The 26,027-nt window shown below is 40.3% G+C and overlaps 1 protein-coding gene across 4 annotated transcripts in view; it reads right to left on the bottom strand.

Moving 5' to 3' along the window:
* The window catches only part of LOC143029137 (uncharacterized), a 39,020-nt gene that overhangs the window by 9,231 nt on the left and 3,762 nt on the right, over positions 1–26,027 (bottom strand). For 3 of the 4 annotated variants that reach the window (XM_076191587.1, XM_076191586.1, XM_076191588.1), the window contains exons 2-7: positions 19,479–19,605; positions 18,324–18,457; positions 14,218–14,338; positions 2,294–2,377; positions 1,111–1,199; positions 260–439 (exon numbers count right to left, since the gene is read on the bottom strand). In XM_076191587.1, coding sequence (XP_076047702.1) covers positions 260–439; positions 1,111–1,199; positions 2,294–2,377; positions 14,218–14,338; positions 18,324–18,428 — 579 coding nt within the window. In that variant the 5' untranslated portion in view covers positions 18,429–18,457; positions 19,479–19,605. Of the gene's footprint in view, positions 1–259; positions 440–1,110; positions 1,200–2,293; positions 2,378–14,217; positions 14,339–18,323; positions 18,458–19,478; positions 19,606–24,098; positions 24,228–26,027 lie in introns of those variants that run through there. The other variant, XM_076191589.1, reaches the window with a different exon arrangement.

The raw sequence follows: 26,027 nt of genomic DNA, 5'->3' as shown, positions 1-26,027 counted from the left end.
AGAGGTGCAAAGGAGTGTCTTGTGACAAAAGTAAGCTTGGAGAAGGCAAGACAGAGTCAAAGACAGCAGGGAATGGCGAAGGATATGGGGAGCTCCTAGTGTGTGTGTGTGTGTGTGTGTGTGTGTGTGTGTGTGTGTGTGTGTGTGTGTGTGTGTGTGTGTGTGTGTGTGTGTGTGTGTGTGTGTGTGTGTGTGTGTGAGAGAGAGAGAGAGAGAGAGAGAGAGAGAAGAGGGGATAGAGACTGTGAAAGTAACTTACCTCATCGATCCACTCAACTGGGACCACCTTTCCACCGCAGACATTATGTGTGTTTTCGACACAGATAAGTTCGGTCACGGGGCAGTGAATGTCCTCATACCTGATCTTCGAGATGACTTCGTCAATGTCAAAGGTGCCGTCCGGCCGGTTTGCCACGATGTGGGCCTGCACTCCCCCCATCTAACGAAACAAGGATGAAAAACTTAACGCATTGCCGTAAACGCATACGTACCATATCACATAACTGGCCATGTGCACTGGTACCAAAGCTACTATTTTGTAAAGCTGGGATCACGAAACGGAATGTGTTGTCCTAAATTTCTACAATTACCGCGGATATATTTCCACGGGTGGGCTGGCAAGTTTATTTACAGAATGCCGTCCTGACAGCATGTAATTTCGTCCAGCCTAAAAGATCACGACCCACTGTAGCAAGGTCATGCTTTGATTCGTTTTCTGTAGAATTCGCGCACCATAAGTCAATTTCTGTATTAATATTGTTGCCCTGCTGAAATTTGCATTATGGAAATATAATTTTATTAATACTGTAATGTCCCACATATCTATATGTGAATATCTATAAGTATTAGTACAATTATTCAATAATGTCTAAACGGTAATATGTAAACCAAATTATTCGTGGTGATAATAAATGTATATTATGTCATTCTTGCACAAAGAATTATGTTTCGCCGACAAGACATCGGCTTTGATAACCTATACTCGCATTATATTTCCAGTAAACAAGTCCCGAGAGAATTGGAGTTTACCTAATTCCATCCTTCCTCTCGGGGAAGTGTAGCCTTCACAAATTATAGTAACATAACACTACACCATTAGTGATGTCTCACCTGTGCTATGCCGGCTTGTTCGTAGAGAAAAATGTGGGCCTGGTCACCCAGCAGAACCTCCGATCCTCGCTGGCCGCAGTGAACCAGAACTAGCAAGAAAGTGGGAAGAAAAAAAGTCTGTATCCACAATATATCTCACTTTCTGCTCAAAATTTTGCAGGCCCATATTAGACAGGAACTGTCTACAAGTCCTTCCTCCAGGTACATTTTCCTCGGTACGATTATTAATATCTTACCACATGCAATGGCGGATGACGCGCATCCTACTACCTGGGATCATATTTGGGTAAGCGCGTTTGTAAGTTCCGTTAAAATAATCAGCCTCGTTCTTTGCTACTCGAGGCAAAACAACCCCATTCAGAAACAAAGAATTGGTGTTCTATACAATCGTTTCACGATCATCACTGAGCCATGAACGATCATCGTAGAGCGATAATTAATCGCACCGAGCAAAACATATCTTTAGACCTCTCCAGGAAGAAACGTTGGGCTGTTTTCTTTGTCGTCTGTTCTTATGGTAATCGGCTAGCAGGAAGAGGCGAGGACCAGTCACCAGTCAACACTCTCTATGCGAAAAACTTGATGGAGTATTCGGAATTAAGCGGGATCTTGGTCCCCGTCCGGGGACCGAGTGCCAGCCCATCGGGGTTGCATTTCCAGGTTAAGGAAAGGCGTTTTTGAAGATGTTCGGCGAGGAGACTTATCCCCGACTCCCATCTCGCAAAGCCACCACAGGTAGGCATCTTTCGTTGGCCCATCTCTTCCTCTTGTCAGGTCTCACAAAAAATAATAATGAAAAAAAATAATAATAATAATAAATAGATAAATAAATCCTGGATACATTTCACCTCCAGAATATTTGATAAAAATCTGACTGTAACTTTTGTTTTATATTCTGTGAGTTGACAAACTGTAGAACAGACGAGGGTGATCACATAATCAACCCCTGCATTCGTTGACTTGAAATTGATAAACACGTGGGCGTTGAGGGATCAACTACTCTTGCCATGCCAACGAATCTCTTCTTGTTCAAAACAGCAACAGATAAATAAATGAATAAATAAATAATAACTAAATGAATAATTAAATAAGTTAAATTGAATGAACAAAATAGTAAATAAACGAATAGATAAAAGAATTACAACACTGGGTGTTTATCCAAAACTCGTTTTTTGAAACTCACTGGATATCAGGTTGCCCATCGTCCCAGAGGGAACAAACAGTGCTGCCTCCTTGCCCGTATATGCCGCCACCTTTTGCTCAAACTCTGCAAACGGATACATAAAGTCAAACATAATTCACACTTTTCATAGGGTAAAGGTAAACCTAAAAATCTCATTAACCCATTCAACTCCGATGACAAGATGTCTTGTCATTTGGTCAAATAAAACAAAAAATCATAAAACACCAAAATGTTTGATCAAACACCAGAAAAATATGACGTCAATCCTCGCTTCGCTCGCAGCGAAGCGAGGACTGACGTCATATTTTTCTGGTGTTTGATCAAACATTTTGGTGTTTTATGATTTTTTGTTTTATTTGACCAAATGACAAGACATCTTGTCATCGGAGTTGAATGGGTTAAATTTAATAGGAACACATGCAGATACAAATGTTCATTTTTAGATATACCGATAAGAAATATCAGAGAACACTGGGTATACATTCTCGAGTTGAGCGAGCGAGCGAGTTAGGTAAAGCGCAAAAATGTTTCAAGCATCACAGATGAGACATATATAAGATGAAAGAATAAAAACATAAAAAGGTATTTACGATAACATAAAGGAACACAAAGGAACAATAGCAGACCCACTGGCCCTATCGAGGCTGCTTGTGTTTACTATACTAAGCTGCATTTAAGAAAACAGGGCAACTAGGCGATAGAAGATAAACTAACACTACTGCTACCACTATCCTATCCAATTACAATTAAATGCCGGGCTGTCAGATCTTTTATTGCAAGGGATAATATTTTACTTGCGGATTAGAGTCCAAATATTTATCTAGGCGATTTTTAAATGTTGTTATTGTGTTACTTTCAACGACAGTGGTAGGTAACGAATTCCACACATTAACAACCCGGTTAAAGAAGAAGTGCTTACTTTCATTCGAGGAAAATATTTCATCAATTACTTTAGAATCGTGACGTCTTCTTGTATTTGATTGGTCTAATAAAAAGTAATTTTCGACACTGATGTTGACAGAGCCTTTAAACATTTTAAAAACCTCAATTAAATCTCCTCGCATTCTCCTTTTTGAAAGTGAGAATAAATTCAGACTTTTAAGTCTTTCTTCATACGGCAGATTTCTCAGCCTTGGTATCATTTTAGTTATTTTCCATTGCACTCTTTCTAGTTTACTAATATCTTTCTGGTCGTATGGGAACCAAAATTGTACACAGTATTCGAGATGGGGACGGACTAAGGAATTATAAAGGTTTAGCAATATTTTTTCTGGTTTATTTTCGAAGACTCTTCCGATAAAGCCAACCAATTTATTTGCTGTTTTAACAACTTTTGAGTAATGTTGACTTGGCTTCAAGTCATTTAATATTAAAACTCCTAGATCTTTTTCTTTGGTTACTGAATCCAGTATTTCGTCATTCATTTGGTATTGGATGTGATCACTGTTACTTCCAATGTGCTGGACTTTACATTTGTTAACGTTCAATTTCATTTGCCACTTGTTTGCCCAGCTTGATAATCTGTCTAGATCGAATTGCAGAGTTTTTCTCTTTGGTGGTTGTTACTTTACCGCTAAATTTTGTGTCATAAGCAAATTTTGATACTTTGCAGAGGAGGCCGTCGTCTAGATCATTTACATATATTAAGAACAAAACAGGTCCCAAAACTGATCTTTGCGGTACGCCACTTTTAACGTCGAGCCAGCTAGATGAGGCCCCGTTATTTACAAATCTCTGTTTTCGCTCAGAGAGCCAATCTTTAATCCAGTTGTGGATACTACCAGAAATATTGTGCGTTTTTCATTTGTCGAGCAATCGTGTATGGGGAACTTTATCCAAAAAAAAATGCTCCCTATTTTTCTTTTCTTTTTTCTGCACCAAGGGATCCGAGAGGATTGTTTATGGTATTGTTATAATGACTGAGCTTTCTCACTTATAACCTGAGAATTTCATCTCTCTTTTGCATATATTGACGGTCAGAGACAGAGATGTGTCACTGAATTCTTCCATGCAGAAGTGGAACCCATCGACATTCACCGGCGCTTGGTGAATGTTTACTGAGCCAAGGCAGGTGATGTCAGTACGGTTAGATGGGTTCATGCACAGGCCCTTGCTCATTGTTGGCGAAAGTGCATTGAAAAAGGAGGGAAAGTGATTGCGTAAAGTGAATTCTGAACCAAATATTTGCGCTCGTTTTAATGATGCCATTCTCGTCTTCGTAGCTCTTCAACTTTTTGAGTTACGAGTAAAAATATATAAATAAATATGTATTACTTTTGGAACTACCCCCGTATGAATACTTTTGATATGACGACGCACTTCTAGATTTTTTCTGGTTAATACTCGACAGGACTATTAGGCAGAGACGTGAGTTTGGGGGCCAAATGACTAGAGGGCTAAATCTGATCCAAGCATGCACCCCGGTAAAAAAAAAGAAAAAGAAATCATTAATACGAATAGTAAGCAACTTCATTCAGACAAAGGTCATGTTTTGGTATACTAGGACTTCCTCTGCAGTCTACACACACTCAGCTCATTATATATATATATATATATTTATATATATATATATATATATGTATATATATATATATATATATATATATATATATATATATATATATATATATATATATATTGACTATATTATGACAAATAAAATTGAAGGTGAAAGAAGTTGACGAGGAGAAATGGGAGAATTTTACGCCTTAACGTTTCGACCCGCAGGGTCTTGATCACAAAGCTAACAATTCAAACGTAACCGGATATTTTATACACGGACGGGTCATCTTATGGGACGCTTCGGAGAGCTTGTTATTTTATCTGCGTATTCTTTTATTATTAATAAGCTTGTGGCTTTTGCTAAACATATAAATCCTTCTCTATGGTTAATGTTGTTATTAGTGTTGATATATGCTGCCTCAATTGTCTTCCTTAGTTTCTTGGATGATCCTTTATTTAATACGGTTGTGTTGTTCCAGTCTGGAAGGTGACCATGTTTATCCACATGTATTACTATGGAGTTAGATGTCCTATGGGCTTTTACGTCATTTTTATGTTCATTTATCCTTTTATTAAGTCCGCGACCAGATTCACCAAAATATGAAGAGGGACAGCTTTTACACGGGATTTTATAAACAACGCTGTTTTCGTTAGTGGGATTATTGTCGCTACGTGTTACCAAATGTCCTACTTTGCTACCTGACGTCCTGGCTATTTTGATACCCGCTTTTAGAAGAAAAGTGTCTAGGTATGAATTAACATTAGAGTTTGGTACTGTGATATATCTGGTTTCATTATTACATTTATTATCATTCTTATTTTTATTTTCATCTTTACTTTTGTTAATTATTTCTTTGGCTTTCTTTTTTAACCTACATAAGAGACCTTTTGGATATTTGTAAAAGCTGTCCCTCTTCATATTTTGGTGAATCTGGTCGCGGACTTAATAAAAGGATAAATGAACATAAAAATGACGTAAAAGCCCATAGGACATCTAACTCCATAGTAATACATGTGGATAAACATGGTCACCTTCCAGACTGGAACAACACAACCGTATTAAATAAAGGATCATCCAAGAAACTAAGGAAGACAATTGAGGCAGCATATATCAACACTAATAACAACATTAACCATAGAGAAGGATTTATATGTTTAGCAAAAGCCACAAGCTTATTAATAATAAAAGAATACGCAGATAAAATAACAAGCTCTCCGAAGCGTCCCATAAGATGACCCGTCCGTGTATAAAATATCCGGTTACGTTTGAATTGTTAGCTTTGTGATCAAGACCCTGCGGGTCGAAACGTTAAGGCGTAAAATTCTCCCATTTCTCCTCGTCAACTTCTTTCACCTTCAATTTATATATATATTTATATATTTTATATATATATTTATATATATATATATATATATATATATATATATATATATATCTCATCACCTTACTTTTACCCACATTTATCTTTAGCTTTCTTCTATCACATACTCTCCCAAACTCTGCCACCAGCTTCCTCAAGTGGCAGTAGACTGGAAGTGAACATTAAGGGAGAGCGACTGGAGGAAGTGGATAGTTTTAGATACTTGGGTGCAAGTGTAGCAGGAAAAGGTGGAGTGAAGGTGGAGGTAGAATGTAGATTGAGAGAAGCGAGTAAATGCCTTGGTGGTTTAAAGAGTGTAATGAGGAATAGACATTTGGGAATGGATGCGAAGAGGAGACTGTATGAAGGAGTGATTGTGCCAACAGCACTGTATGGGGCAGAAACGTGGAACATAAGAGAAGAAGAGAGAAGGAGTTTGAATGTGTTTGAGATGAGGTGTCTGAGAAGTATGGTGGGGGTTACTAGGCTGGATAGAGTGAGAAATGAGGAGATGAGGAGGAGAACAGGGGTGAAAAAGGATTTGGGAGATAGGGTTGATGAAAGAATATTAGGATGGTTTGGACACATGGAAAGAATGAGTGAAGAAAGACTAGCAAAAGAGGTATGGAAGGCAGATGTGGAGAGAGTGAACATGAGGGGACGTCCTAGGATGAGGTGGATGGATGGGGTGAAGGGGGCTTTGGGGAAGAGGGGAATGTCTGTTGAGGAAGGAAGGGAGAGGACGGAAGACAGAGGTGAGTGGAGAATGGTTGTATATGGATAATGTTGTGACTGCATGAGGAGGAATGGGCGGGGGGGGTGGGGGGGGGTATTATGTGTGAGTAAATTTTGACGCAGCCCAAAGGGATTTCTCCCGTCCTCGCCTTATATGCAAAGGGGGACGGAGAGGGGGGGTCGCCGATTAAATGAAGCGGCCTTGCTGTGGATGTACTGTGTCTTGCGACACTGCTTCTGACCCAGGGCGGTGGGCAGGGTGCAGGGATGACCCGTCATCCAGGAGGTGCTCAGATGAAAGGGAGGGTGGGAGGGGTGTGGAGTGTATTTAGGGATGAAATGGGTGGGAGTGTTTTTTATGCCTTTCCCTTTTTGGCTACCTCCCTTGGAAGGGGGAAAAAGCCTTGGTATATGTATGTATGTATGTATATATATATATATATATATATATATATATACATATATTGCATGAATATATGTATATATATGTATATGTATACATATATACATATATAATGTAAAATGGACAAAAGAGAAGTGGTCTCACAAGATCCTATATGGAATTCTCTGGGCAGAAACTTTGGACTGTTTTGTGTTTTGTAGTGTGGAATGGTTTCTCTGTCCTCGGCTTGTAGCAGCAGTAGGAGGTGAGTCGTCAGTCAGGAGACCGAGTGCCAGCCCCTTGGGGTCGCACCTCCAGACGGTGGTGAGGATATATATAGGACTTGAAGACGAACGGCGGGAAGATGATGATATCTTCCAACTTTGTCCATTATTAATAAATAATAATGATAATAATAATAATAATGATAATAATAATAATAATGATGATAATGATGATAATGATGATAATGATGATAATAATAATGATGATAATAATGATAATGATGATAATGATGTTGATGATGATAATGATGATGATGATAATGATGATAATGATGATAATGATAATGATGACAATAATGATGATGATAATGATAATGATGATGATAATGATGAATGATGATAATGATGAATGATGATAATGATGAATGATGATAATGATGAATGATGATAATGATGAATGATGATAATGATGAATGATGATAATGATGAATGATGATAATGATGAATGATGATAATGATGATAATAATGATGATGATAATAATGATGATAATGATGATGATGATGATGATGATGGTGATAATGATAATGACGATGATAATGATTATGATAATGGTGATGCTAATGATGATAATGACGATGATAATTGTGATGATAATGATGATGATAATGATGATTATGATGATGATAATGATGACTATGATGATAATGATGACTATGATGATGATGGTGATGATGATGATGATGATGATGATGATGATGATGATGATAATCTTCATCATCATTATAATGATGATAATGATAATAATTAATGATAATGATAATGATGATAATGATGATAATGATGATAATGATGATAATGATGATAATGATGATAATGATGATAATGATGATAATGATGATAATGATGATAATGATGATAATGATGATGTCATCATTATCATCATCAAAATTATCATCATTATTGTCATCATTATCATAATCATTATCATCATTATCATCATGATGATGATAATGATGATGATAATGATGATGGTAATGATAATGATGTGATGATGATGATAATGGTGATGATAATGTTGATGATGATAATAATGATAATGATGATAATGATGACGATAAAGATGACCATAATGATGACAACAATGATGATGATAATGATGATTAAGATGATAATGATGATGATGATAATGATGACGATAATGATGACGATAATGCTGACAATAATGATGATAATGATGATGATAATGATGATAATGATGATGACAATGATGATGACAATGATGATGACAATGATGACGACAATGATGACGACAATGATGACGACAATGATGACGACAATGATGACGACAATGACGACAATGATGACGACAATGATGACGACAATGATGACGATAATGATGACGATAATGATGACGATAATGATGGCGATAATGATGACGATAATGATGACGATAATGATGACGATAATGATGACGATAATGATGACGATAATGATGACGATAATGATGACGATAATGATGGCGATAATGATGACGATAATGATGACGATAATGATGACGATAATGATGACGATAATGATGACGATAATGATGACAATAATGATGCCAATAATGATGCCAATAATGATGCCAATAATGATGACAATAATGATGACAATAATGATGACAATAATGATGACAATAATGACAATAATGATGACAATAATGATGACAATAATGATGACAATAATGATGACAATAATGATGATAATGATGATGATGATGATGATGATGATGATGATGATGATGATGATGATGATGATGATGATGATGATGATGATGATGATGATGATGATGATGATGATGATGATGATGAAAATAAAAAATAAAAATAACAATAACAATAACAACAATAACAACAATAAGAATAATGATAATGATAATATCAATAATAATAACAATAATAACAATAAAAATATCATTATTATTAATTATTATTATTATTATTATTATTATTATTATTATTATTATTATTATTATTATTATTATTATTATTATTATTATTATTATTATCATTATTATGACAATAATACCAATCGTTTGACAAACTTCAACTCGTCACGTAAAAAAAAAAAAAAAAAAAGCGGAGTGTTACTTTGATACAAGACACCTGTCGGGGCGTCGTGGACTGTCATCTCGTGCTCTTGACAAATGGATGCTCATCTGGCCACAACCCACCTGATTTCTCAGTTCCGCTATTACAGTAATATACTATAACTATGATACATCATGGTGCTCTGGGAAATGACAAGACCTTGTAATTCACATGATTCACACAATCTGGGGCTTGTGGAATGTTGTATTTGAACCACATGAACAAAGTTTCGAATAGAAGAATAAAAGACAGAGAAAAATTGACACCGGGATCATTGCGATGTTTAGTTGAAGAGTATGGAAACAAAAATATAAAAACATTGCGATTCATAAAATGAAAATCTATCAAAACGACATGCACACCATTAAAAAAAAACACATTTTAATCAAACCATTGTCACGCTTTACCATTTTTATGTTTATTGTTTCTTTAATCACCGTCCCTCCTTTTTTTTTTTTTTTTTCAGTGGCCCGACCCTCACTCCCAAAAAAATGTAAACCCCCTCATATATCACTGTCCAGTAATGTCGTAACATTAATAAATGCACTAAAAACCCACTGTTGATTGGATTAAAAAAAGAAAAAAAAAAGGAAATAACGATTTCCGTATATTTCGATCACTTGCTGTGATCCTCTTTAAGAAGTGATCGAAATATACGGAAATCGTTATTTCCTTTCTTTTCTTAAATCCAATCAACAGTGGATTTTTAGTGCCCCTCATATATATTAATAAACCAAACCCCAGTCCACAACTCTTTGCGAAGGTACTCCAACAGGGGAGCCGTCCCCTCATGTCAAAATAGAGACGACGACAAGGAAGAAATCCCTTTGGGCCACGTCTACTTATGGTCCATTCACAGCCAATCTTCTCACACTTCTCCCTTGCCCTCTCCCTTCCCTTCTCAACAGACATTCCCCTTATACCCAAGGCCCCCTTCACCCCAGTCACCCATCTCATTATTTATCTTTCCTTCAAATTCACTCCATCCACTTCTGCCTTCGACTCTCTTTTTGCCAGTCTTTCCCCGCTCATTCTTTCATTGTGCCCAATCCATTCAAGTATTCTTTCATCAGCCCTATCTACTAGCTTTCTTTCCACCCCCGCTCTCCTCCTCACATTCTCATTTCTTACACTATCCGTTCTCGTAACCCTCATCATACTTCTTATACACTTCAAACTCGTTCAAATTACTCTCAATCTACAGTTTAGCTCTATCCCTACTCCCCATTTCCTTTTGTGTTTTACCTCAAATATCAAAAACTATCCCCTACCTCTAGCTTCCCTCCCTCAAGTCTTACCTCCACCTTACTACCACCTTCTTATACATCTCGTCATCTTGCTTTTACACACACGTATAAAATACATAAGTTACCCACATAAATTCACATACACACATAATTGTTACCTTGAGGTTCAGCACATCATAGATTCACATGCTAAAGTCAACATCGGGCCTTTGCTTTCTGATAGATCCCTCTGGGAAGAAACGTTAGACTGGTGTCTGTGCTGCATTAGTGAGGAGAAATATTCCGCTGCCACCGGCAGCCAAAAGTAATTTAGATTTTGAGGACATTTCTATATGCAAAATTTGTCCTTATTTCTATCAACAGGATTGTGTACCAAAGTTACATCTAGGAACGCGTCAACTATTTTGAAATCTTCCCCATACAAAATTGTTTTCTGTCATTTTGTGCCGTTACGAAAGATAATTCACTTCATTTTACAATAAATCAACTATGACAAACTGTCCAGAAGAGATTACAGACTCCGCTTTAAGACTGGTTGGAATTAGCACGATAGTTAAAAATGCTACAGGTTTTCTCTTTACCATATCCTGTTCTAATTCGTAAGTTTGGTGAAATTATGAGATACTTATCTACTGTATACACCAAAAGATCTCTTCCCCCTCACAAGGGAGATAGCAAACCATTATATATATATATAATATATATATATATATATAAATATATATATATATATATATATATATATATATATATATATATATATATATATATATATATATATATATATATATATATCTTTTTCAACCACATGTCACTTTTAATTCCGTACCATCGCAAACGAGACTGAGAATCGCTCGAAGGAGGCATCCGTTGGAAATTGAAACGTAGACGAGCCGAGGATTCGAACCCAGCTAACCCGTAACAAAGTTACATTGACGTAACCCAATACGCTATCTCTCTTGATAGCGTATTGGGTTACGTCAATGTAACTTTGTTACGGGTTAGCTGGGTTCGAATCCTCGGCTCGTCTACGTTTCAATTTCCAACGGATGCCTCCTTCGAGCGATTCTCAGTCTCGTTTGCGATTGTACGGAATTAAAAGTGATATGTGGTTGAAAAAGATATTAATTGATCACTGGGAACCATTAAGTGTGTTTGTATGTATGTATGTATAAAATATATATATATATATATATATATATATATATATATATATATATACATATGTTGAGACATTCTGACAGGTTGACGTAAGTAGAGTAGGAAACACAGGAGTCTTAGTCAGACTTGAGATTCCTGTTTCCTACTCCACTTACGTCATATATATATATTTATATATATATGTATGTATATATATATGTATACATACATATGTATATATATATATATATATATATATGTTGTGACATTCTGACAGGTTGACGTAAGCGGAGTAGGAAACACAGGAGTCTTAGACTAAGTCTCCTGTGTTTCCTAGTCCACTTCCGTCATATATGTATATATATATATATATATATATATATATATATATATATATATATATATTATATATATATATATATATATATATATATATATATATATATATATGCAAAGTAGACCACTTTGATAAAGAAATTAACGAAGCAGAGCGCTTTCATAAATTACATCTTCAGTGCCAAAAGTACATAGTTAATGGAAATACTATGTACTTTTGGCACTGAAGATGTAATATACGAAAGCGCTCTGCTTCGTTAGTTTCTTTTTCCAAGTGGTCTACTTTGCATAAGTGAACACACGTACCCGTGTTCTTATTAGCATATATATATATATATATATATATATATATATATATATATATATATATATATTATATATATATATATACATACGTATATCGAGTCAAAGAATATTTCCACCCGACACCTATTCAAAATTAAAATCTATCCAATTTCTATTTCATCTTGGAACCTCATGGATCAAGACCCATCCCTCCCTCCTGCCCCACTGCTCGGGTCAACGGCAATGCAGCGAGACAGTACATCCATACCAGACCAATGGACAGGTCCTTGTTAAGCTCATGCTCTCCTTTCTTCGTCTGTAACCTGACATTCTACCATCTAACAAAATGTTGCCTAAGGGTACACCAGAGGCCCTTTCCCTCTTCTACAAGGGGTGGCCGTGTCAAAGTAAATTTTGCTAAGTACACCAGGCCTCTACCCCACTTTCAATCACGTGACCTTGACCTCAGGTCGTTGACCTTGAATGACTTCTGTTGTGTCCAGTGCCAGGCACTTCGCCCTTCTCGACCGCAAGAGTGCCCAGTTGGTGCATTTCATAAACTCTTTTTAATCAAAAATGCATCGAACGCGTATTATCTAGGTTTGTTATATTGATATAAAATATGAATTGTCTGAGCTCTCTAAACCATTTAGTTTTCTTTTAACATTTCAACCAACACCCATTAAAATGTAGTCACTGAAATAAGAGGTCTTCGAAGTGCATTTAGTGAATCAGCTTTGAGCGAAATCTCCAGCAAATTTGCTCGAGACACGTCTACTTACATAAGCTACCTGGAACCCTTTGGCTTTTCAATTAAAGTCAACAACTATAAAACTGGACGAATGAGAATAACTGAGCGAGAAATGCCTCAGGTTGCGACTTTCCGTGCGTGCGTGAAAGAAATTTGGTTCACCGTGACCACAACCCAGTTCCAGAGCATTCTTATAAACACAACAATATTCACATGATTGTAAAGATCAATCGGTTACATATATTTACCCAAATCAATGTTAAAACCGTTCTACCTTTGGTGCTGTTCCCTGCAGACAACGACGACAGACACAGACAGACAGAAACACGACAGGCACAGACAAGGTACGCTCGCAAGTTAAAATAGACATCACCCTGCAGAGGACTGGGTGGTGGTGGGGGCGGTGCTTTAACAGACAACGACGACAGACACAGACAGACAGAAACACGACAGGCACAGACAAGGTACGCTCGCAAGTTCACACAGACGTCACCCTGCAGAGGACTGGGTGGTGGTGGGGGCGGTGCTTTAACAGACAACGACGACAGACACAAACAGACAGAAACACGACAGGCACAGACAAGGTAAGCTCGCAATTTCATACAGACGTCACCCTGCAGAGGACTGGGTGGTGGTGGGGGGCGGTGCTTTAACAGACAACGACGCCAGACACAAACAGACAGAAACACGACAGGCACAGACAAGGTAAGCTCGCAAGTTCACACAGACGTCACCCTGCAGAGGACTAGGGGGTGGTAGTGGGGTGGGTTGATGTGTGTCAAAGGAACAAGAGAACCCCGGGAGTTCGGTTTCCCCGGAAGACGCACCTGCAATGGTCGGATCCTCCCTGTAGACGTCGTCACCCAGGATAGCCTCCATCATAGCCTTCTTCATCCCCACGCTGGGCCGGGTCACTGTGTCAGACCTCATGTCCACGACCAACGCCCCCTGCCGAGGGGGACGGGGGGACGGAGGGGGTTGGTCAACGGCCATGAAATATTATCTACATGCTGGGGCATTGTGACACGTTGATGAAGGTGGAAAGGGAGGTCACGGGTCTAGTTCCGAGTTTTTGAGTTTTATTCCTGACGACCGGTTTCGCTCTATGCTTCTTCTGAAGAAGCATAGAGCGAAACCGGTCAGGAATAAAACTCAAAAACTCGGAACTAGAGCCGTGACTTCTCTTTCCACCTTCATCATTATCTAGATATTTATATACCAAAGCCTTCTTTCCCCTTTATAAGGGAAGCAGCCGTGGAACACACTCTAGCAGTGACATATACAATGTGTTTGGTCAATCGTGTTCATATACTCTATGTTTATGTGTGAATGTGTGCGTCTCATTGTGTGATACACCACTGGCTTGGATCACGGTTTGGTATCGCGATCGACAGTAGTTGCCTTCCGGATGAGAGCTCAAAGCTCGTATGTTGTTTGATCTATGCGTGATGATGTGACCCTACACACACACACACGAACAAACGAACATGTTTGCTTTGTGTGTGTGTGTGTGTGTGTGTGTGTGTGTGTGTGTGTGTGTGTGTGTGTGTGTGTGTGTGTGTGTGTGTGTGTGTGTGTGTGTGTGTGTGTGTGTGCAATATGACGCCATTGGACAGTAACACTAATCATGACACCATTTGATTGGCCTATTGCTTAAATGGTACCCATGCCAATATCGTCGTCTTAAAATACATACATACATACATACATATACCAAGGCTTTTTTCCCCTTCCAAGGGAGGTAGCCAAAAAGAGAAAGGCATAAAAACACTCCCACCCATTTCATCCCTAAATACACTCCACACCCCTCCCACCCTTCCTCTCATCTGAGCACCTCCTGGATGACGGGTCATCCCTGCACCCTGCCCACCGCCCTGGGTCAGAAACAGTGTCGCAAGACACAGTACATCCACAGCAAGGCCGCTTCATTTAATCGGCGACCCCCCCTCTCCGTCCCCCTTTGCATATAAGGCGAGGACGGGGAGAAATCCCTTCGGGCTGCGTCAAAATTTACTCACACATACTACCCTACCCCCCACCCCCACCCCGCCCATTCCTCCTCATGCAGTCACAACATCATCCATATACAACCATTCTCCACTCACCTCTGTCTTCCGTCCTCTCCCTTCCTTCCTCAACAGACATTCCCCTCTTCCCCAAAGCCCCCTTCACCCCATCCATTCACCTCATCCTAGGACGTCCCCTCATGTTCACTCCCTCCACATCTGCCTTCCATACCTCTTTTACTAGTCTTTCTTCACTCATTCTTTCCATGTGTCCAAACCGTCCTAATATTCTTTCATCAACCCTATCTCCCAAATCCTTTTTCACCCCTGTTCTCCTCCTCACCTCCTCATTTCTCACTCTATCCAGCCTAGTAACCCCCACCATACTTCTCAGACACCTCATCTCAAACACATTCAAACTCCTTCTCTCTTCTTCTCTTATGTTCCACGTTTCTGCCCCATACAGTGCTGTTGGCACAATCACTCCTTCATACAGTCTCCTCTTCGCATCCATTCCCAAATGTCTATTCCTCATTACACTCTTTAAACCACCAAGGCATTTACTCGCTTCTCTCAATCTACATTCTACCTCCACCTTCACTCCACCTTTTCCTGCTACACTTGCACCCAAGTATCTAAAACTATCCACTTCCTCCAGTCGCTCTCCCTTAATGTTCACTTCCAGTCTACTGCCACTTTCACCCCTTGTACATCTCATCACCTCACTTTTACCACATTTATCTTTAGCTTTCTTCTATCACATACTCTCCCAAACTCTGCCACCAGCTTCCTCAATCCCTCCTCCGACCCTGCCACAAGCGCAGTGTCGTCCGCAAACAACAGCTGGCTCACCTCCCACTTTTCTCCATTTTCTTTAACCATCTCCAATCCCTGACTCACTACCCTAGCATTCACCTCTCGCACCACCCCATCCATGTATAAGTTGAACAGCCAGGGCGACATAACGCATCCTTGACGAAGTCCCACCTTTACTTCAAACCACTCACTCTCTCCATTTCTAATCCTAACACATGCTCTACTACTCTCATAAAAACTCTTGACAGCTCCCAAAAGCTTTCCTCCTATCCCATAAATCTGCATAACCTCCCACAGTGCCTTTCTGTCTACCCTATCATAAGCCTTTTCCAGATCCATAAAAGCCCAAAAAACATCCTTCCCCTTTCCTATAGCTTTCTCACATATCTGTCTTACCACAAAGATCTGATCTACACAACCTCTACCCGTCCTAAATCCACACTGTTCCTCACCAATTACTCCTTCTGTTCCTCTCCTAATCCTCTCAATTAAGATCCTCCCATAAGCCTTCCCTACTACACTCAACAGGCTAATCCCTCTGAAATTACTACATTCACATTTGTCCCCTTTTCCCTTGTAAAGAGGAACTATAAGGTATGAGCATCCAAATTATATATATATATATATATATATATATATATATATATATTTATACATGTATATATATATTCATCTTATCAACCACGTTAACTTATTTCCAATCTAATTCCTTGCACACACGATCGAGATTAACATGCTTCCATCGAACTGCATACTCCTGTTAATCTCGATCGTCTTTGCAAGGAATTAAAATGGAAATAAGTTAATGTATGTGGTTGATAAGATGAATATCTGTGTACGGAAGACCATCCAGTATCTGTTTGTTTATATATATATATATATATATATATATATATATATATATATATATATATATAAAATGGAACGAGTTGATAGTAGCCGCGATGTAATTCAAACAATCAGGTCCGACCGTGGCATGGCTTCCTCTGCCACAATATACCTTTAGAATGCAGTCTCGCTTTTGCTGATGCGTGTTTCCTTTCCCCGAGGGCAAATCTATTACGACTTTCTGTGTTGTTACCACCAGAAGCAAATTAAACTAATCCAAATGGCTTGTCATCTTTTTATTTATCTTGTAGTGCCTTTTTCTTTCTTTCAACAGTAGAACCATTTTCGAACCAACTTTGGTGGAATTTTGCGCTGTCCGAGTGATTCTATTTCGGCTATTTATTCTTTTTCTATTTTGTCTTCGGCTCCGTTATGGACCAAAAGGCCTCTTATCTGAACGCGTTTATTGAATGATAACTGTTATTTTGAGTTTTTCTGACTGGAAGCCCGCAACCTCATACTTCAACAGTCCATAGGCCACAGATCTTCCTGGAAAGACATCCTGAAGCTGTCTGTATTGTGTCATAATGTATAGTTTAGTTTCAATATGACCGGATAGTAGGAGGAGTATGGAAGACGATCAGTCAACGGTTGCCAGCTCCCCGGGCACCGAGTGTCGGCCCCTCAGGACTGCACCTCTAGATGAAGGTGAGAGTGTCGGGATTGGCAGCCGGGGTGTGGGGGAGACAAGTCTCTTCGACGCCCCTCAGGCGTGGTGTGCCATTGGCTCTGTCTCAGCTGAGGATTTATCTAATCTCAGAGAAGAGGACTGGATAAGAGGGGTTTCTGGCCACCATAGCATTGCCCTTACTACCACAGCGCACTTAACACATGCTATTCAGCGCTGACCGTTGAGAGTTCGTTTGAGTAGAAACGACTTCGGTTTCGATATTCAATTTTTCAAATCTCCAACTATCAAATTATCTCTCCGTCACATATAGCAAAGCTGATGGATGAACTAAGAGATTGGAAACCTATACGCATGCTTGACATACTGTTGACATGTTCTTAGGGAAATCTAGATTTCTGTAAGCGAAGTCATATTCTAGTGATTCAGATGGAGGTTGGAGGTAGGACGTGAGAGGGAAGGAAAACATCGACTGAGGGAAGAAATCTTGTTTCACCAAGATGACGGTTGACGGGGTTACATTAGATGGGACATTTGTCAATGTGTATCTCTCCTCTTCTGATAATGACCTACCACGACTGGAGCGAAGGCTTACCTTGGGGATTGTGATAGCGCCCACGGGAGGATGATAACGACATGTCGCCCATCGAAACAGGCCAGGCGATGCGCCCAAGAGGCGAGTCGCCGCGTTCCTCTGCATTCTTCTGGGTCTATGAAGTCGATGGGTCTCTGCAAAAGACAACGCGTTAGGCTAAGCGCAAACTGGGACGCAGACGGCACAGAGAAAAGGCAAATTTTCTGTTGCTGAAATGAAATACAGTTTGAATTTCTCTCTCTCACTTGAAATGTCGAGGTAGTACATCTAGAAGTTATTGGGGGAGACGATTGATCTTTGAAGCGCCGATGCGCTTTGTCTTTGGGAATAACCTAGATTTAATATATGTGAATGTGGGCCCCTCTGCCTAAACACAAACCGAGACGCAGGCGACACGTGCGACGCAGCACAGGGCAAAGGCAGACTTCCTGCTGCTGATTTGAAGTCCAGTTGGAGCTTCTCACTTGAAATGCTGAGTAAGAAGTTCAATTTGTACTTCAATTCAGTAACAGGAAGTCTGCCTTTGGTCTGTGCTGCGTCCCCTGTGCTGCGTCCCCTGTGTCACCTGCGTCTCGGTTTGCTCCTAGGCTTACAAAGACAAACACGTCAACAATGGAGTTTTCGATGTACAATATAAATGCAAATAAGCGAAATAAAATGGAAAATTCTTTAAATAACCAGAAAAAAAGAAACGCACAAAGGCTAACTTGGTAGGTATTAATTGCATTTCTATTATATAACGAGGCATCGTTTGATTTTTCTATATAAGACGTGCAGCTTAATAATAACAGTAATAAAGAACGAGAAGTAGGAAGAAGATTGCGTTTAGCTATTCTATAGCATTCAAGGAGAAAATTCCGCAAGACTGGTAGTTCGAACACTTATAATAAAGTTAAATTTTTTACATAATTGATATTTGAAACAAATGAACGCTATACAAATCTAATGTCCATAGAAAAAGTAACACGATACAAGAGCCCACGTCAATCCAACCACTGCATTTTACTTTAATATTTACTACATCTGTCTCGAGGCGATTATTTTTTTCAGCTAAACGGAACCTTATGCAAAGCGAAAGGGTTCATCAATGGTATGAGACTTTGAAATAAAAAGAGGGACAAGACAAACCTGCAGAGGCCATTTGTTCATACTTACCAGAGCACCACTGCTAGGTACGAGGCGATCCAAGAAACAGACGACACAGACCGGGTCGCGCGTGCATCCAACACCTCGTCCAAGAACATCGGAGAGGACTCCTTCTTCAGGAGCCGGGTGACGTCACCTGCACAATGGGGACGAAGGCTTAGGGAAAGGTCCGACCTCGGCCTACAAGAGGCAACCAAGACTCTCAATAAACTAATCACCCTGTCAAATACGTCATCCGGCATCTGCCGAGGATACCTAGTGTTACCTTGAAATTGCCTCCTTTTTTGAGAAACTGCAAGCCATGCATAGGTGGACAAGTATTGAGGGGGGGGGGGGGTCCAGAGCATCCCAGCAAAAGGAGAAAAATACAGAACATACTGGTTGCGTCCTGCGAAAGGTGATTGCACAGAAAACGGATGAAAGGTTTACGGCAATTAAGTGTTGTGTGCTCCACCAAGAAGTAGCGACACTCATTTACCGAGTTCAGAAGGACAATGACAGTAAGAATGCCGATACGATGGAGATAAGAGATGTATATAGTGGCGGGCGATAAAAGGCTGAAGATTACGAAAATTAGTGCTGCCAGGGTAGACAGTTTGCTCGGGGACGCTGAATCTGCAGAATCATTCCTAACATGGAAACTACATGCACGAACTAAGTAGTACATGCACGAACTAAGTGGTACAACTGACCACGTGGCATCAGGAAGGACGCGCTGCGACCTGAACACACACCTGCCTGTGAGTGTGCTGCCCGACGTGACCCAACCCAATGTACATACATATACCAAGGGATTTCCCCCTCCTTACAAGGGAAATAGCCAAAGTCAAGAGGCCTAATTCCACTCCCACCCACTCACTACTCTTCCTTCCCTCTTTTCTTGGCTATTCATGGATGACGGGTCATCCCTGCATCTCGCTCATTGGCCTGGGTCAGAAGCAATGCAGCAAGACACAGCGCATCCTCAGCAAGGCCACTTCATTTAATCGGCCACTCCACCCCCCCACCCCCACCATCTCCTTCTCCTCATGCAGAAAAAGAGAAGACGGGGAGAAATCCCTTCGGGCTGCGTCAAAATATCTTTCATACATAACCACTCCCCCAACCCCAACCCACTCCCTTCCATGCATCACAACATCATCCGTATACAACTATTCTCCACTCACCCCTATATTCTGTCTTCTCCCTTCCTTCCTCAATATACACCCCCTCTTCCTCAACGCCCCTCTTACCCCATCCATCCATCTCATCCTAGGTCGCCCTCTCCTATTCACTCCATCCACTTCTGTCCTCCACATTTATTTTACTAATCTGTCTTCACTCATTCTTTCCATGTGTCATACCGATTTTCTTTCACAAACCTTATCTCCCAATTCCTTTTCTACCCCCGCTCTCCTCCTCATTTCTCACTCTATCCAGCTTAGTAAACCATACCATACCTTTCATCTCAAACACATTTAAACTCTTCCTCTCTTATGTTCCATGTTTCTGCCCCATACAATGTTGTCGGCACAATCACCCCTTCATACAATCTCCTCATAGCATCCATTCCCAAATGTCTATTTCTCATTACACTTTTTAACCCCCCCCCCTCCAAGACATTTACTTGCTTCTCTCTGTCTACATTCTACCTCCACCTCCACTCCCTTTCCCGCCACGTGCTATCCACTTCCTCCAGTCTCTCTCATTTAATATTCACTTCCAATTTGCTGCCATCATCTCCCCTTGTACATCTCAACACCTTACTTTTACCCACATTTATCCTCAAATTCCTCCATTCGCATATCTTCCCAAATTCCGTCACTAACTCCCTTAATCCCTCCTCTGATCCTGCTACAAGCACAGTGTCGTCCGCAAACAACAACTGACTTATCTTCCACTTTCTCTATTTTCTTTAACCTTCTCTAATCCCCGGCCCATTTCCCTTGTGTTTACTTCCCACACCACCCCCTCCACAGTACCTGAGTATTCTTTGCATCTCCGGTAGAGGACAAGGCTCCTTACACCACTGCCTGTTTTACTGTAGCGAAATGAAGGATCTGTGACAACACGCCACTGCTACAGTGTCCCCTTAACGCGTATAGCTTTGTAATATAATTAAATTTGTAATCTTGGTCAAATCATTGTATATGTCAATTATAATCAAAATTGTATATTATAAATATTGTGTCGTATACAAGGATAGCCATTATATTGTAAAATTTACATATAACATTATTTGCATACTCTGTACAAAGTATTAATATATCCATTGTGTATAGTTTATCTCATGGCGGACGGGCAGTCCAATAATAAGTCCTGAAGAGATATGAATTCTTTATTAGTTCAACACTTAGGACGATACCCATGTACCATGATGCGATAACAGACAACATCAGATCGTTACGGCACCTCCACGGGAACCCCACCATTTCCATAGTCCGCCCGAAGACAAACAACGCCGGACGAACACAACTAGTCCTGACAACCAACCTGATCTGTTCCTCCCTCCGTGGGAGTCTTTCTATAACTCCCTCCAACTGGGACCAATCTAATGAACGACCAATCCGGTAGAAAACATAATACATGCCATTCCTATATGACCGCGCAACTCCCCCCCCCCTCCACAACTAAGCTTTTGTTACAAAATCATCCAACACCGCCATTAACCCTACCCCCACCCATAAAGTATTAGAGGGCAGTCCCAAAAATGGCTAGCTCCGCTGAAACTTAAAAAAATAAATACCGTTCAGTTGTAACCTTGCGAACACAGGACGAACCCCTTACATGTTATAAAATGCTTTTGAAGTGTCTTGCGAAACAGCGTTGGTCTCACCGAAACTCACCGAAGATAACAGAGGCGTAATAGCTTAGTAAGGTATACGGTATTAGATAAGGAAACAGGCTTATCAAAATGTCTAACAGAGGAGAGCACATTAAATAAAATTGTCTTCATATTGCTGTATACATTCCAACATCTTAATACTGATGATGTCAATTTCTACAATTTCCATTTTTTACTGCCATAATCAATGGAAGGAGCCCTTGGATATATGAGGAATGTCTGTCGAGTAGGAAAAAGAGAATACATAACATAGGAATGTATATAATGATTGGATGAAAGGATGGGGCGGTCCAAAGGAATATTCTCATCCACTCCGTAAATTATTTTGAGCAGATGAGAATCGTGGTCGCCACATGAATAAGCGGCAGTGGTACACTACCTCCGCTGTTGGGTCCTGTTGCCTCCGCCTAGGCCTCAGCTCGCCACACCACCTCGGTAGCTGTGGCGAGGCGCATCACCGCCTCCCCTTTCGAGGCAACCCTCGCCTGGTGCCCCCTTTCCTGATTTCCTCTGAGGTCACTGTCACTCCTTACAGTGGCACCACGTGGACACCACCACCTGTTTCATGTTTGAACTGTCTCGGATCGACGTAAGGGTGACAGCCCCACTCACCCCAACAAAAAAATAAAAAATGAAATAAAAAAAAATAATTACCCAAAACCGATGTGTGCTCTGACTCTCCCAAGTTCTTATAAGGGAAAAATGGCCTTAGATATACCGACTATCATAAATTTGTGTGTGGACTGCGAGAAGGAAAGACCAGGCATGCACCAAGCTGTGTACAAACTGAAACCACTTCAGCACTTGATAAATCAAGATACATTTCATATAGTTTTTTAGTTTCAGACTACAAATGTTGTTAAAACCATTGTGATTCGTCGGTAATCTTCCTCCATTGCCTTGGCATTACCTTTATATTGTATAGAGCAATCCTACAAAACTTTAGACATACTATTTCGATTACCTGGACAATGTATTTTAATGTATTCATCTCATATTCAAAGGAAAACAATTCCTCTCTCCTCTCCCTTATTCTTCTGAGTTTTTGTTCCTAAGGAAATGTTGCTGTAAACATGTAGTACATATCCCTAGAGAGTATAAGATGAATGAAATACGCGAACTTGAATAATTATGCCCAATGAGGGATTAGTTCGTGAGAACTGTGATATGCGAATATTAGACACTGAAAGTTATGTTGTATGCATGTGCACAGGAGTGTTGTTTAATTAAGTGGGTTGATACACGACTAGGTTGTAAACAATGAGTAGAACTGATTTATCCAATGTCCGGGAAGAGAACGGTGTAGACTTTTGATGATGATTCCCAAGCACTTCGATGGGCAGAGTTGAATGAGTATCCAGACAAATTCATATATAGTAAGTGGATGGAATTATCAAAGCAGATAGATAAAAAATATATATATCGACGACAGAAGAGCATTGTCGTTAACTTTCCCTCTGCACGGTAAAGTCTGGAGCGAATGGTTACAACAAATTTTCCCAATCTAGTGAAGAAGATTACACCACAAGAAAGACATCAACTAAGAACCGAGTTACGAAAAAAAAAATGTCGGAACCGGGTTGCGAAAAAAGTATGGCCTGATAAGGGCCCACACATTCACATACGTGTAAAGTGGTACCACATCAATAACCTTGATGCAGTTCCACCACCTATCCCATTTGCATCCAGATCAGGACCTAGGAATGCCCCATCTGATGCAAGGAATCCTATTACACTTTATATGTGTTTTTCAAACACATTTCTTGGAAAAGATAAGTGAAGTAGGAAACCAACACTATAGTTACCAATAAGTATCTGGCACTCGAGAGTACCCAGTAACACATCCGAGATCACAGGTACACGGGAGGGATCATTCCTGGGTACCGTCTTCAATATTCATTCACAGACCTACTAAAGGATGCCAGCGGAACTGAGAGGGTGCGTAGCTGGATAAATCTGAAAGCAAATATAGTGATAAGATGTACAAAGAGTGAGGGTGGCAGTCGAATTAGAGCTGAGTGAGGCTGGAAGAAATGGGAACTTTAAGTATTTAGGATCACATGTAGGAAGGAATGAAGGAGTACGTAGGGGTGAATTACGGAGGGGGACAAGTGAATGTCTGGTGAGAGTGAAAAATATCATGAGAAATACGTATTTAAAGATTAACGCAAAAAAGAGGTTATAAGGACGGATAGGAACATGTGGATGTGAAAGAGAAAGATATGGATAGATAGTACTTGGCAGATAGGGCTGATCGAAGAATCGGGCACAGGAAAAGAAGGAACTGTGAAAGAAAGTAAAAACAGATAAAATGAAAGTTAAAAAGTTTAAAGTTAAGTTAAAATGAAAGAAACAAAGGTGTGGAAGGCAGATGTGGATAAAGCGAAGCTGAAAGGACGACCGAGAATGAGTGTGGCTGGAAGAGGCGAAAGGGGCAGGGAAGGGAGAAGGGGAATGGTGAGGCGGGAGAGTCGCCATGTAATGAAGCGGTGGGGGTAAACAAGCTTCGGTTGTCGGGACCTGCTGTGAAAGTGCTGTGCCTTGCTGCATTTCTTCTGACCCGATCAGTAGGCGGGGGACAAGGATGACTCTTCATCCACGAGGACGTAAAATGGAAACGATGTCGAATGGATTTTTGGGCATATAGAGAGGGTCCAAGTCTCTAAGACTCTCAGCTCTGAATGGACCGCTCCCTTCATAAAAGCAAAAATGACTTTTGTATATTTGTACAGTGTAGTATTATTATCATCACCATTATCATCATTACATGCATACTAGGAGCATAGTACCACAGCCATAATGTAAGCAATACGCCACGCTCGGCCAGTATGGCGGGTTATGGCGAAGAATCCGCCATATTCGAGCGGCCCTCTCTCTCTACACGTGGCGCCTTCTGGCGCAAATCAAACTGAGCAATACGCATTCTAGCCTAACCTAACCACCTGGCCTATACTCGTTGCATTGAGAAATGGCCGTTAGGGCGGAGCACTGGGAGTCCCCCTGTGTTGCCACATATAATTATTCTATAATTCTATTTTATTTTTATAATTTCATTTTATATTTTTTATGTTGCCACATATAATTATATTATATTTTTTGTCACACACCACCACTGAGGTAAAAATCAAAGCAATGTTTTCTGTACAAAGGTTTCGTTTCCTCGCGTCATAGACATGGCATATGAGCAAGAGAGAGCGACGTTGCCGCTACATCTATTCTCTGGCCCCGCCCCCCTCACACTGCATTCAGTGTGAGCCGTGCGGGCCGTGTTATCTGTGGAGATGTGGCAACACCGGGAAATCTCCTAACCCCGCCTTAGCGGTCACTTCTCGTTGCGCTGACTATGATGATCTGACAAAAGTCCTAAAATAGGACAGTCAACGTACTTAACAGGGGACGGTGCTATCGCATGGGCTATTTATCGCCAAGGAAGCACTGACTGGCGAATTTCCGCATGTCCAGAAACAACCATACCCTACCTTGTGGCGGATGCCTTGGTCAATTATAATTGTATCTAGTTAATAAAAATATATTTCTCTGTGTATGATGTTCTTGAACTCACACACACACACACTCGGTGGCGCGGTTGGTAGAGTATCAGACTGTTGGTACGGTGGTGCCAGCGGTACCTGGTTCGAATCCTGCCCAGGACTGAAATTATTTCAGTATCGCTGCGCTTCGAGTCGTTACTCCAATTCTCGTGGGCGGGGAGTTGGGTGTGTGTGAGTGCATGT

This window comes from Oratosquilla oratoria, chromosome 10 (genome assembly GCF_046742065.1).
Source record: "Oratosquilla oratoria isolate Oo_2021 chromosome 10, ASM4674206v1, whole genome shotgun sequence".
Classification (NCBI taxonomy): domain Eukaryota; kingdom Metazoa; phylum Arthropoda; class Malacostraca; order Stomatopoda; family Squillidae; genus Oratosquilla; species Oratosquilla oratoria.
This window is presented reverse-complemented; position numbering and strand designations above follow the sequence as displayed.